General features: G+C 41.4%; 1 protein-coding gene across 1 annotated transcript in view; it reads left to right on the top strand.

Annotated features, from left to right (window-relative positions):
* FBN1 (fibrillin 1) overlaps positions 1–14,002 on the top strand; it is a 258,732-nt gene that overhangs the window by 120,298 nt on the left and 124,432 nt on the right. The window contains exons 8-9 of the mRNA XM_065941593.1: positions 1,235–1,360; positions 10,237–10,362. Coding sequence (XP_065797665.1) covers positions 1,235–1,360; positions 10,237–10,362 — 252 coding nt within the window. The remainder of the gene's footprint in view (positions 1–1,234; positions 1,361–10,236; positions 10,363–14,002) is intronic.

A 14,002-nucleotide genomic window follows, 5' to 3' on the forward strand; every position in this document is an offset into this window, starting at 1 on the left:
ACCAGAGTTTTGTGTGTTATGGATGAAGAGATTGAGACTATACATGTACATTTACCAGCAGCTTTCTAATGAGCGAGGAATGATAACTTTTGTTCCTGGAAAGTTAATATTTGGGGTTCCAGGTAGGACCAGAGTTATTTCTTGAGTGTTGAGGGTTTAGCAGTGAACAAAACAGACAAAGAAACTGCACTCTGGAATCTTGTTTTGAAAACATCAAAACAAAGCAAGCAGATATTTATTAGGTCAGCTGGTGATTGGTCCTATGGGAAAACATGAAAGAGTAAGGAAGAGTGGTGAGTGATGGGGAGCGAGGCGGGTGGCATGGAGAAGGTCCCCTGCTGCAGCAGAGCAGAGGCCTGATGGCGGGTGGGGACAGCATGAGCCACGCAGCTCTGTGGAGGGAGGGTAGTCCAGGCAGGGGCCCCTCCTGCCAAGCCCTGAGCAGGAGTAACTTTGCTGTATTTGAAGAACGGCAGGGAAGCCAGTGTGGATGGAGAGGAGTGAGAAAAGGGAGAAGGTTAGGAGATGAGGTCAGAGAGTAGAGGGGTCCGTTAGACTCTTGCAGGACTTAGCATGGAGCTGGGACAGGAGCCGACTTACCTTTAAAAAGGTTCCCTCTGGTGGCTGCTCCGCTCTCTCTTCTTGGCTTAATTTCCTGGGTTGTTTAATTTTTATTGTGCAAGACAATTCTCCAGAATTTACGGTGAACATTTTCCATTTCATTTGTATAAAAACATGAGCTGTCTCATGTAGTCTGAGTGATCTCATTCAAGTAAATTCTGTTTGAACTGAATCACTCAATACAACTCTTAAAGACAATGTTACTATAGAAATGTGTTGCATTTTGACTCTAAGGACTTCTCAAATACCTCTAGTTATCACTGTCGATCTTTTCATTGTCGTATCCTTACACTCTGCGGCGTGCATAATAAAACTCACAAAAGTTAGTACCAACATGCTCCTGTGTATGAGGAAAGATGGAAGATGGGGAAATAAGAGAATACTTGTGACTTCTAATAGAGTATTATTGACAAAGTTATGTTACTCAAATTATTCATTTCGCATAATATAATTGGGAGAAACGGTTTCTCTCATCATGTTCCAACTGCGGTGATAGACAGAAAATGCATTGATATAAATGTGATAACTGTGGACAAACTATCATATTTTCTTCTGCAATGAATTTGATATGAATTTCTTTCTCTCTGTCTCGCTCACTTCTAAAATCTGACAGATGTGGACGAATGCCAGGCCATCCCTGGGCTCTGTCAAGGAGGAAATTGCATTAATACTGTTGGGTCTTTTGAGTGCAAATGCCCTGCTGGACACAAATTTAATGAAGTGTCACAAAAATGTGAAGGTAAGAAATATCGTGCTTTGCAGTCAAGGGGTGGAGGGGCGGACAAAACCCACATCAGTGATAAGCTATTTTCAAATTGTTTCTAAATCCTTCTGTCTTGGTTATTCCCGTGAATGTGTAAATATAATATTCTTACCAGGAATAATATGCCTTTCTGCTATTGAACCAGAAAAAGCCTGCAGCTTTTTCCATTTTTATAGACCCAAAGTAAGAGATCCATCTGAATCAAATTAAATATTAAAACATGAAATGTTCTTGAACCAATATCTGGGTTAAAATGTTCAAGACACATGTTTTTGCATAGTTCTAGAGACATGAATTTGAATTTGATCATTACATATCATTCAGAATGACATATCTTCTGATGTTTTTCTAGTTAAAATGTATGTTTGATTTTTTCCCCCCTGTGGAGAGGGAAGCTACTAACTCATCTATGCTCCTGGTACAAGTGTAGGATTTTCTTTTCTTCCTATCAAATGGAAACTTTTTAATGTTAATCAAACAGAAAAACAACTTGAGGTAAATTTATATATTTGAATTTATAGATTGAACTTTTAAAAATGTGTATATGGAGAATGTATTCATATTCACCATTTCTGCTCTTTGCCAAAATGAGGCCTGGCTTCCAAGTGTAATAAATATATATTTTTTTCATGAGAGGGAAACATCCAGGAAATAAGTAGGCAGCATCGAATTTTTTTCTTTAGTGAGTTCATGTATTATATATATATAATGTTTGACAGTGTAATAGCATTCTCAAGGTAACATCTCTCATCAGGCTGAGCACAAAAGACCTTTTCCTTCATTCTCCACTCACTGTCTTTGGGGTGAGAGAAGGTTTCATTCTGAGGCAAGCACTTTTGTTGAAAGCAGTTGCTGTTGTATCTATACTCCTAAAACCTAGCAATGAGGAAAACATACTAAGTCATTTGTCAGGAATTGGATCATTAATCTTTCCTTGTTGATGGCCAAGGTATATCATATGTGCAAAAGGCAGCTTTAAATATGAATTACATTTAAAAAGTTTAACATCTACTTGCCCTGAAACTAAATAATCTGTGATAAAATTATCTTTATGGGTTAGACTTGTTTTTAAGTTATTAATCATGCTGTAATTTGTAATGATATGTTCTTGAACACGATATAACAGTTGAGGTAGCTGTGAAAATACTTAGGTTCTTTCTAAGGAAGTAAGGCTTCTTAAAAACATTGTTTCAAGCGAACAAAGTTGACTCCATAGGCTAATGTATTTTAGAAGTTATACTGTGGATTAAGTTAGAAGTAGAGAATGTTGAGACTGAAAGGGCAAAGAATTTACCTGGTTTTACCCTTTTACATTATAAATTAAGAGATTGTCTTGGGTGTGTTAAGTGCTCTGACTAAGTCATCAGATAGTGCTAAAATTTAACTTCTTTTGATTCACACTCTGGAGCTTGTTGTACCATATTATATGGTCTTTTTTTCCTGGATGCAAGTCATGGCTCCCACTTTAATAAAAATATTTCCTAATATTTTGGAATATTAATATTATAGTATAGATTTCCAGGTAGTATCATACATATCTTTTATGACATTCATAAGCTTTATGGTGTATCGTGTGAAAAATCCACATCAACAATGTGTCATTTTTAGGCTTTCTCAGCTTATTACATTCAGCTTCAAGACATGTAGTTAGCTTTAGGGCAATATGCTACATATGACTTGTCCAGTCTGTGTTTTGCTTTCTGGGATTATAATAGTTTCCAGTTTCAACTGGAAATGTTTTGCTGTGACCCTTGCTTTCATTCAGACCAGTGAATCTGCATCAGTCAGGATTGCTCGTTTTCTCTCATTGTGAATTAGACAGAAGATGCACAGATTTAATGCTCAGACTGAAAGAAAAGTGATTCAAAATTCTTTCATTAATGCTAAGAAACCTATTAGAGTAGTGTGTCCAGTGAACCAAAAATTCAGTCTGAAAATTACTTAATCCTTTTCCACAAATATGTTTTTTTTCTGGCTACATATTGAAGTCGGTACTAGATAAAAACAGAATACTTTTGGCTAGACCATTTTTTTTCTTTGCCATCTCCTGTTACATTAAATTCAGATGATGGTTTTTTCCACTTCCTTTTAATTTTTTCTATGCAAAATTGACATGAGAAGAGACTATCCCATTAGTACTATATGGACTGTGACCTGGAGACTGGTTTGGGCACTGCTGCCCTGTCTAACTCTGGTAGGAAAGTAGTCAGAACATCCTCTGAGAATGCTTGGTGAGCGGTCCCCTCCTTCGACTCCCTGGCTCTGCTTCAACTGGTAATGGCATGACTCTGGGAGTGGGGTCGTCTCCAGGTAGTAAACAGAAGGATTTCTGGAAAATCTGGCACCCATCACAGAGAATATCAAGAGCCCACATGTCCCCTAGGAAGATGATCAGGCTGTGGGCTGGGGGGTGTTCTGTGCCCTTGTTAAAATGGTTCCAGTACCTGTGCCAGTACTTTGAGTGATTTTTAAATGTATCTTCCTCTTGCTATGGAGAGGAGGAAACTGGGTACTTGGAAGCCCAAGTACCCAGAGTCATTTTTTACAATTCAATCAAAATTGGTTTTAGCCAATTTATAAGATGCCAACCTCCACACCCTCAGTGATAGCAAAAGCAGCTTTGTATGACATCTTCCTTTTGCAGAATGCTACCTTACTTCTTAAAATATCCCCCTTTTCCCAAAACTTTCTGGAAAATCATGTGCCAAGTTTTATAGCAACACATCCAATTTAGGTACCTTTGAAATATATAAACAAACTGAAGCAATTAAATAAAAATGATTAAATTTCCATAAATTTAAGAAGAAAAAGATTAAAATTTATAGCTATGATTTGAGAAAAAGGGAAGCAGAGTTCATGCCCACCTTTGTTGTTGATTTTTCCAGTGACTCTAGAGTGTGCATGCTGAAAGAACACACGAGCCTTTTCTTTTTGGAAACCAAGTCCGTATTTGCATAGGTTACTATGGGAGGAAATTAAGAAATAAAAAGTGTAATTAAAGGATTAAGTTTTATTTCTGGAAGAAGTCCCTTGGATTCCTAATTAACCACTAATATTTTGGGATTTAGATTATCGCCAGCCCAGCCTTTAGCAATTATAACACTGCGTGATGCAAAGGTCTTTTTCAAAATGCAGCTCTTAAGTCTGTGCACTCCCTAATATGTGAGCCAAAAACCTTAAGACTTCCCCTTTCTAGAATAATGGCATATTTATCTGATGTAGGGGCTCTCGTCCTCTCAGGCATCAAGGAGAATTCCTGGGGCCACTTTAATACATTGCTATGGATCGGGCTCCATCCTCCACAGCTGGGGCAGGCCCTGACTCACTGTTCAAGCTCCCCGGTTCTCATCCAGCTGCTGAACAGAAGCCTGTGATAGAGGCACAGGAGCCCTGGGAATAAGGTAGACCTAGCCCTGGCCTAGACCTAGCCCTCCTCCTGTGTGTGATCTTGGACAAGTCAGTTACCAGCTCTGAGTTACATCGGCTTTCAAATGAGGAGGTTGAATAAGGCGGTGTCTGGGTGTTCTTTCTAGTTCTGCAATCAGGCCTCCATCTCCACATTTCTCACTGTTTCAGTTGGGGTCAGACAGCTGGTGCTGCATGAATAAGGAACCATGCAGACTGGCAAGCATGGTGTGACTATAAATTACAAGTAAGGCTGATGTGGGTTTTTTGGACACAACTTGAAAAATTAGCTTGTTAGCTTTCTAGTCACCTATTTTACACTGGATTTCAGGTGTCTAATAAAGCAATAATAATAATCTCACAGGCTCAGTGGCACTTCAAATTATTAGTGTCACATAATGCTTTTGAACAACTGCCACACTTTTTAGTTCCTTTTTTCCTTACTTTGTTAGTAATCTAGACAGTCAGGATCTAGAGAGTCATGTTAACTGGTTTCCCCCGTCTCTCAAGTCATTTCGACATCTGTGACCCTGGATGAAGCTCCCAGATGCTTGTCTCAGAACTGGGACCCACCTCCATCTACCTGCCCTCCACCATCCTTCCTCCCGTCCTGCTGAAGGAGTCCCAGGATAGGGAAGAGGCCGAGGGATGGGAAGACTGCCTGGAGAGAGCAGATGAAACAGAGAGATAACAAGGAAGAAGAAGAACAAAGACCGGGGCAGTAAATCAGGAGGAAGGGGACCTGTCATCTGTGCCTCTTCTTAGGTCCACAGCCAGAAGCCAGCGAGGCCAAGGGTATGCTGCTTCCCCGCAGCTCTGTCCGGCCCCAAGGAAACAGGGCGAGGTATTCAGAGCACAGAAGGAGCTCTTATCAGCCAAGTTCTACTCTCCACCATATCCCTCAAAATGGATTTACTTTTGTGGCTGGCATTTGATACAGATTGATTTATAAAAATGCTGAGAAATCCACTGATCTCAGTTCTCTCCTATGTGGGATCCCTGATGTTCTAGTAAAAGAAGATAAACTCAGTGTGCTAAGAGCCTGGAAAAATAATAGTATGAATGAGTTTCAGAGTATCAGTGATTTTGATTTAGAAGCTTTATTTCAGATTTTCACTGTCAGGGATTCCCACCACAGCCTGCTCTTGGAGTCACAACTCACTCCCCTGCCAGGAAGTGAGGAGACTGGGAAGCAGGTGGCTCAGGAAAGTGCACAGCCCTAGACTCAGGAAGGGACAGGCTGTGTCACCGAGGAGGGGATGCTGAAGGGGATTCAGACCCATTTAATAAGCTCCTTCAAACTGAACAATATGACCTGGTACTTTAGCTTTATTTCTGTGAAAAGTAAAGACGTACACACTACAGTGTGTTTCCTGACCTGTTGACCTTTGAAGGTGTCCATCTAGGTGGAAACCCTGCCTTTCCTCCCTGTCCAGTCCCTGGCAGTTGAAGACTTGGGTTTAACATCACTTTATACATGAACCTCTTTGTTCTTGTTTTGGGTTTTATTCATGGCAGTTTTCTAAAGGCCTAAGGGAAGACAGTGGAAAAAGTGTCAGACTTTATTTTTGGGGGCTCCAAAATCACTGCAGATGGTGATTGCAGCCATGAAATGAAAAGACACTTACTCCTTGGAAGGAAAGTTATGACCAACCTAGATAGCATATTAAAAAGCAGAGACATTACTTTGCCAACAAATGTGCATCTGGTCAAGGCTATGGTTTTTCCAGCGGTTATGTATGGATGTGAGAGTTGAACTGTGAGGAAAGCTGAGCGCCGAAAAATTGATGCTTTTGAACTATGGTGTTGGAGAAGACTCTTGAGAGTCCCTTGGACTGCAAGGAGATCCAACCAGTCTATCATAAAGGAGATCAGCCCTGGGTGTTCATTGGAAGGACTGATGCTGAAGCTGAAACTCCAATACTTTGGCCACCTCATGCAAAGAGTTGACTCGTTGGAAAAGACCCTGATGCTGGGAGGGATTGGGGGCAGGAGGAGAAGGGGATGACAGAGGATGAGATGGCTGGATGGCATCACCGACTCGATGGGCATGAGTTTGAGTAAACTCTGGGAGTTGGTGATGGACAGGGAGGCCTGGTGTGCTGAGATTCATGGGGTCGCAAAGAGTCGGACACGACTGAGCAACTGAACTGAACAGAACTGAAGTGGAATGTGCCAGAATTATAGAAATCCGGTTCTATGATCATGCCTGTAGTGTGAGGGTTAGATGAGTTGACATATAATGCATTTGGACAATGCCTGACACTCAATAAAAATTAACTCTTATTATTGTTGTGTTGTGTTAAGGGTCCAAGTCTAAAGTAACCAGCATGTGAAAGAAGATGTTTCCTCCACCTAGCCAAAATTAATTCTTGTTTTTAAATAACTTTTTTTCTGATATACCCTATCCACTTGAATAACCTCTTTGGATATTGATGTTTGTTAAGTGACCTTAATGAGGATTTCAGCAGTCTTTTTTACAAACACATAGAAAAATGTTTCTTTTAATACTGTCTGCTCACATAATTTTTGAGAGGTGTTAGTTATGTGACTCAGACATTAACTTTTAGGGATACTTTGAGAAAGGTGCACTTGTCTTAATATTTTTGTGTTATAATCTCCTCTCTCCTTTAGATGATGTTGTCGGATCCTCTAAGCTCTTTGATATAGCTGTTTGGCTTTTTGTTGGTTTTAGGTAGGAGTTCAGTTCAGTTCAGTTGCTTAGTTGTGTCCAACTCCTTGCAACCCCATGAACCGCAGCATACCAGGCCTCCCTGTCCGTCACCACCTCCCAGAGTCCACCCAAACCCATGTCCATCGAGTCAGTGATGTCATCCAACCATCTCATCCTCTGTCATCCCCTTCTCCTCCTGCCATCAATCTTTTCCAGCATCAGGGTCTTTTCCAGTGAGTCAGCTCTTTGCATCAGGTGGCCAAAGTATTGGAGTTTCAGCTTCAGCATCAGTCCTTCCAATGAATAGTCAGGACTGATCTCCTTTAGGATGGACTGGTTGGGTCTCCTTGCAGTCCAAGGGACTCTCAAGAGTCTTCTCCAATATCACAGTTTAAAAGCATCAATTTTTTGGCACTCAGCTTTCTTTATAGTCCAATTCTCACATCCATACATGACCACTGGGAAAACCATAGTCTTGACTAGATGGACCTTTGTTGGCAAAGTAATGTCTCTGCTTTTTAATATGCTATCTAGGTTGGTCATAACTTTCCTTCCAAGGAGTAAGCGTCTTTTAATTTCATGGCTGCAATCACTATCTGCAGTGATTTTGGAGTCTAGAAAACTAAAGTCAACCACTGTTTCCACTGTTTCCCCATCTATTTGCCATGAAGTGATGGCACTGGATGCCATGATCTTAGTTTTCTGAATGTTGTGTGACTGGTAAATACAGAAGGATTGATGTTAAAGAACTGCCTTAATATTATCCTTGAGATTGTGGTTAGAGAAGGACTGATGTTGAAGCTGAAGCTCTAATATTTTGGCCACCTGATGTAAGGAGCCAACTCATTGGAAAAGACACTGATGCTGGGAAAGATTGAGGAGAAGAGGGCAACAGAGGATGAGATGGTTAGATGGCATCACTAATTCAATGGACATGAGTTTGAGCAAACTTTGGGAGTCAGTGAAGGGCAGGGAAGCGTGGCGTGCTGCAGTTCATGGGGTCTCAGAGAGTCAGGCACAAGAGTGACTGAACTATAAGGTTATACCAGTTCAGGACTCTTAGGCTGTATCCTTGGCTGTTTCTCTGCTTGACTTTCACTGACTCCACAGTGATGTTTATATCTGTCAAAGTAGAATATGCACCTTTTCCTTACACAACTTCACAAGGACCATCTGTCTGGGTTAGCACTGACTCTAACATAAGCAGTGACATATTGGTTGGTTTAGCCTCTAACCTCGCCTAGAAGAATAGGGGTTTTGCTTTTAAGAAGGTTAAACTGCATGGAAACAGTGTCACTGCTGTGTTTTTGAGTAACCTGGTGAACTTGAGTCAGAAGACACACTTAGAACTCTTATTTTGTTTTTGCCAGTGAAGAGCAGTCCTGAACCCAGAGAAGAAATGTTCTTATTTTTAAACACCTCACAGTGGCAGTCTAGCCATTGCAGTGTTCCAGGAAGCTTGGGTCAGACTGTCCCTCTCCCTAGGTCAGTGCAAAAAGCCCCACTTGTCTTAGAGAAGAGGCCACGCAGATACCCAGGGCTCTGAGTTCACTTTTAGCCTAAGCAGGAAGTCCTCAATTTCTTTTCTCCCATCACTGGTGCTGCATCTATTGACAGCTGTCAGTGTCTGATTGTGGCTCTTGCAAAGCTCTCCTTGAAGGAAATGGTCAGATTTGTCCTAAGCAACTCCCACTGCTTCCTTAAGGAGACCCAGTGGCCTCAGGCCCTGAGGACTAACCACAGCTCTGACCTCAGCCGACCCCACAGGGGATTGGGGGATTTGAGTGGTTTTCATAGTTGTACCCTTTGGAGCGAGATGACCAGACCATTATCTGTCCTCTACAATCAGCCAGTGGATGTGGGCGCCTGGGAAGGATATAAGCTCAGATGAGACAGCCCTCTGAGCTCAGGCAGTCCCAAGAGGAGCTGAGAGCTGGAGGCCATCTCTGGATGGCACTCCCAGATCTGGGACAACAAGTCATTCCCTGAAAGGGTATCTGGTGTAGCGTCTCAGTGTCTGCCACAATTTACTCCCTGAACCCACAGAAAATTATCATAGTGCCAGTTTGGGAGGCCCTGAGAACACCAAGTTGGCCATGTCTTGGTCAGCAGTCAGACCACATGGTCTTCTCTGTAGGGTTTCAGTGTCTGTGGAAAATCAGATCTAAAATTCAGGAAGCGATGCAGAACATAGAGTGAATAGAAAAGGAGCTTAACTCAATGCAAAACATGAAAAGGGAAAACAAAATTTTAAACAAATATTTGAAACATTAGCATGCTGTAGGGACTTGAAACAACTGTCCAGTTTTAGATTTTAAAGGCAAAATTTCTTTCATATTGCTCTAATCTTGCAAATTTGGTAAATTTCTTGGGTAAACCTGTGTGGAAATAATAAGCACGCTGACTTTGAATTAACAATTCCGTGGGCAGGTTTTTTTTTTTTTTCCTCGTGGTGCTAGAAAATATTGAGGGCAGAAGGAGAAGAGGGTGTCAGAAGATGAGATGGTTCGACAGCATCATTGATGCAATGCACATGAACGTGGGCAAACTCTGGGAGATGGTGAAGGACAGAGAGGCCTGGCGTGCTGCAGTCCATGGGGTCGCAATGAGTTGGACACGACTGGGTGATTGAACAAGTACAGGCAGCTTTTATTCTATGAAGATCATTACTTCTGGGGACACAATTTGACAAGACTTAACCTCTGAATTCTTGGAATGCTGGACAGTTTTATACTGTGTCCTAAGAATACTGAAGCTCTTCTTTTCATTCCAGATATTGACGAATGCAGCACTATTCCTGGAATCTGTGATGGGGGCGAATGTACGAACACAGTCAGCAGTTACTTTTGCAAATGTCCCCCTGGTTTTTACACTTCTCCAGACGGTACCAGATGCATAGGTAGGTGTGATTGTAAACAGCGTGCAGTTTCTCTAAATCAGTTCCGTAAGAAATATCATTCTAAACAGCTTGTTAAGGAAGATATATATTCTTACTTGAAGTAAAATGTGCTTTCAGGAAGATCTATTAAATAGTTGACCATTCTCTTAAAGAACAGAGGCGCCTGCAGTCTTGCTTTGAAATTTCTACCTCCCATAAAGAGATGGTCCAGAAGACCCTACAGATATACTCAGTGTGAAATTAACTTTGCAGCGATGTGACTGTCAGACCTGGAAGCCATCCTTGACACCTCTCTTTCTTTACCCCCACCTTCAGTCATTTCCCGGAAGCTATGTTAATTCAGGTCAAAAGTTTTGCTGTAATCTCTTCATTGTTATCCATGCTTTGTGGTTTCCCTAAAATCCACCTTCTTAGATTTATCTTCCTAAAATGATACTTTGATTAAATAACTCTCTTGCTCAAGAACCTCTGGTAGTTTTCTACTAGGATTTGGTAATTAGTGGTTTTCAGTTTATGTCCCACTGAATCTGCATTGGACTGCAAAGCCCTCTAGGATTGCTAGGATGGGAGAGGGGGCAGGAAAACAAGGGGTAGGCTGAGTGGAGAAGTTTCCTGCCACCCCCACCCCCATAAACACATGCTAGGCAATTTTCCTTTTATCTGGATGGGTGTTAGACTTCCATGTAAAATATCAATTAAACAAGAGGTTCTGTTGTCCAAAAAAGAGAGAGAGAGAGAGAGAGATTTGACAATTGCTGGATTTAATAGTTGCTGAGACTTCCTTCAAAGCCCAGTATTCTAGAATAAAGTTGGAGTTCAAGAATGCACAGCCCAATAGTGAAGGAGCTGCACTCTCTGACCCCTTCCAACCTTGCAGACTTGTCATCATAGTCTTCCCTTCTCACCCCCAAAATGGGCCATTCATAGCAATTCCTTCATTCATGTTGCAGCACTCAGGATGCACCCCCCAACTCTAGCCTCCTTTCTACTTCTCCGCAGATTCTCTGTCTTTGAAGGTGTCCCGGTCAGCTTACCTGAAAGCGATTTCTCCCCCCATCCCACACCTAAGGATACATTCATTATACATGGTTTTATAGGGAAATTCTGTGTTTCTGTGTGTTTTTATCTCTGTAATGAAGAAGACAGTTCTCCTTAAGAAACACTAACTGCTATCCTTATGTTCCTGGTGGTGGTTCTCAGCACAGGTCCTGACATGTAGTAGGCACTCAGTAAGTATCTGAATATCGACATAAGTAATTTCTTATTACAAGGGCAAAGTTAGGAAGCCTGTGGTGAAAGGCCCTGGAGAAAAATGAATGCTATCGTTTGATGTTTGTTTCTGGCTCAAATTTTCAAAGACAGCTTCACATCCTCACCACAGGCCATGAATTTCAGACCAAAACAGAATTGCACCAAAATTCTAAATTCCGTTTTAGTTAGTCACACATAATAAAAGCTGAGGGCAGTCTCCCAGTTGACATTTGAATAAGATCAACTCATGAGGGAAGCATATCTGGGTTTTTCTTAGAAACGATGGTCGTGGTGCCTGGATGGCCTAGTTTTCCAGAATCTATCCATAGATCTCGGAATTGCATAAAAGGATAGCAAGTACAGTTGATGAAGCTCCTTTTTCTCCCCATGCTATCCCAATGAGCACATGACCTCCAGTGCATATGCTTAGCAGAAGTTCTTTCCTGGCCAGATAATAGGTAGACTTTTTTGTTGTTGTTAACCTTCAAAGAGTGCAAATGGCATTAAAATGATTAGCTCTAATCATTTTAACACATTTACATATCGGAGAGTTTGCATTTTTAAAGTTCTTTCCTTTCTGCCTGATATATCCACATTAACTTTTTTTTTACAAAAGGAGGGAACTAAGATTCCTGGGTCACCTCCTAGGTGTGAGGTATTTTATGGAAATTACATGACTTAATGTTCAAAACAGTACTGTAGAAGGGGAAAAGCCAAGGTTTAAGAAATTTAGATAAATTATTTGGTCCAGTTGTTTAAGCAGTTAATAAATGAGGGAGCTCATATTCCGACTTGGGCTGAGTTCACAGTCCAGACCCCGCCCACTGCTTCTGACCCCTCCCAAATGAACACTGGATGCAGTGAACCTTTGCTTGCCTTACCCCTAGGCACGCACCCTTTCTGTCTCCTTGGAACTGCATGGTAACCCATAATTAGCAACTTGCTATATAGAATGATCCCAATAACATTTCTGCCTTCTCTGCTGCTGATTGATCCCAATGACATTTCTGCCTCTCTACTGCTGATTGATCCCAATGACATTTCTGCCTCTCTACTGCTGATATTTCCTGCCTTGGTCAACCACAAAGACCCCTAAAATTATCCTCAGTGACAAGAAAATATATATAGTCTCCAACTTACGAACAAATCCAAGGTTTGTTGGCAAGTTGGTTGTTTGGAATTAGTAAATCTAATTCCAATTCAGTAGGAAAGCCCATGTGTAGATCATGTAGTATAGTATCTTCCTTAGATATCTCTTTGAACCATGATATTCCAACTGTTACCTTCTGTTATCATGTTTGGCAGCTCTCAGGTCTCACCTCTCCCTTTGTCCTGAAAGATATTGCAGTCTTATTGCATTTTATTTTTTGCTCTGTGATCTTCCTTTGGCACTTTATAGTACTTTTTGTAGGGTTGTCTTTTCATATTACTGTGTTCAATTTCATCAATTCCTAGGAGTCTTAAGATGCTGTGTACCTAGCATGGGCCTCACAGCTCCTAGCTCCCGGTTGGCCACACTAGTGTTAGTGATTGGTTAGGGGAAACCTGTTGACAGGCTAGGATGACCTGCAAACACACATTTAATCCATCATATATTTGTTTTGATATAATGTGATTTCTGCGTCCAGAGAGTAAGGCCAGGTGATTCAGAAGTGGAGAAAAGAAGAAAGTTTCCTTCTCCACTTCTGCCAAGTGTCTTGGCCAGGTCTACAGTTCCTCCAGCCTCCCTTTTCTCCAGGGGATCTTCCCAACCCCCAGCAATTGAACCCCAGTCTCCTGCATTGCAGGCAGATTCTTTGCCATCTGAGCCACCAGGGAAGTCAAACTCCCTTTCCCTCCTCCAAATCTTACCATTCTTCCCCCTCAGTTCCAATTCCCATAGATCTTTAGATTACTTTAAAGCCACTCCATATCCTCTGGGCAAAGTGATCTAGTACCAGATGATTTCCTTTTCATTTCCTTTGGCACTGCCATCTGATGACATGGAAAACTTCAGGCTGGTGTGTCCAAGGGTTAATTCCTCTGAATGGTCTCTGCTTTTCCCAAATCTTCCCATTGGTTTTCTTTACAGTTATAAATTATGTGAATGTGTATTCTCTTAACAGAACCCCTCCTTCAAAAAAAAGAAAAATTAGTAAAATGATTATTGTAGATGCAGGTGCCATTTATAAATCAGGACCTGCCAGCAACCCAAATGTGGTTGGTAATTGTTCCAGCCTCAGCATTCACCATTTTGTTCAAAAGTCTCTGACCAACTGATTTATCATATAAGTCAGCCAGCTGGGCAGTAAAATAATATCATAGATAATTTGCAAAATAATAGACATTAGCTCATTAGGAGTTTGCAGTTGGCAGCTGTAGGTCTCAGTTTTGCTCTGAAAGATAGCCC

The sequence above is a fragment of the Muntiacus reevesi genome, chromosome 7 (assembly GCF_963930625.1).
Source record: "Muntiacus reevesi chromosome 7, mMunRee1.1, whole genome shotgun sequence".
Lineage (NCBI taxonomy): Eukaryota > Metazoa > Chordata > Mammalia > Artiodactyla > Cervidae > Muntiacus > Muntiacus reevesi.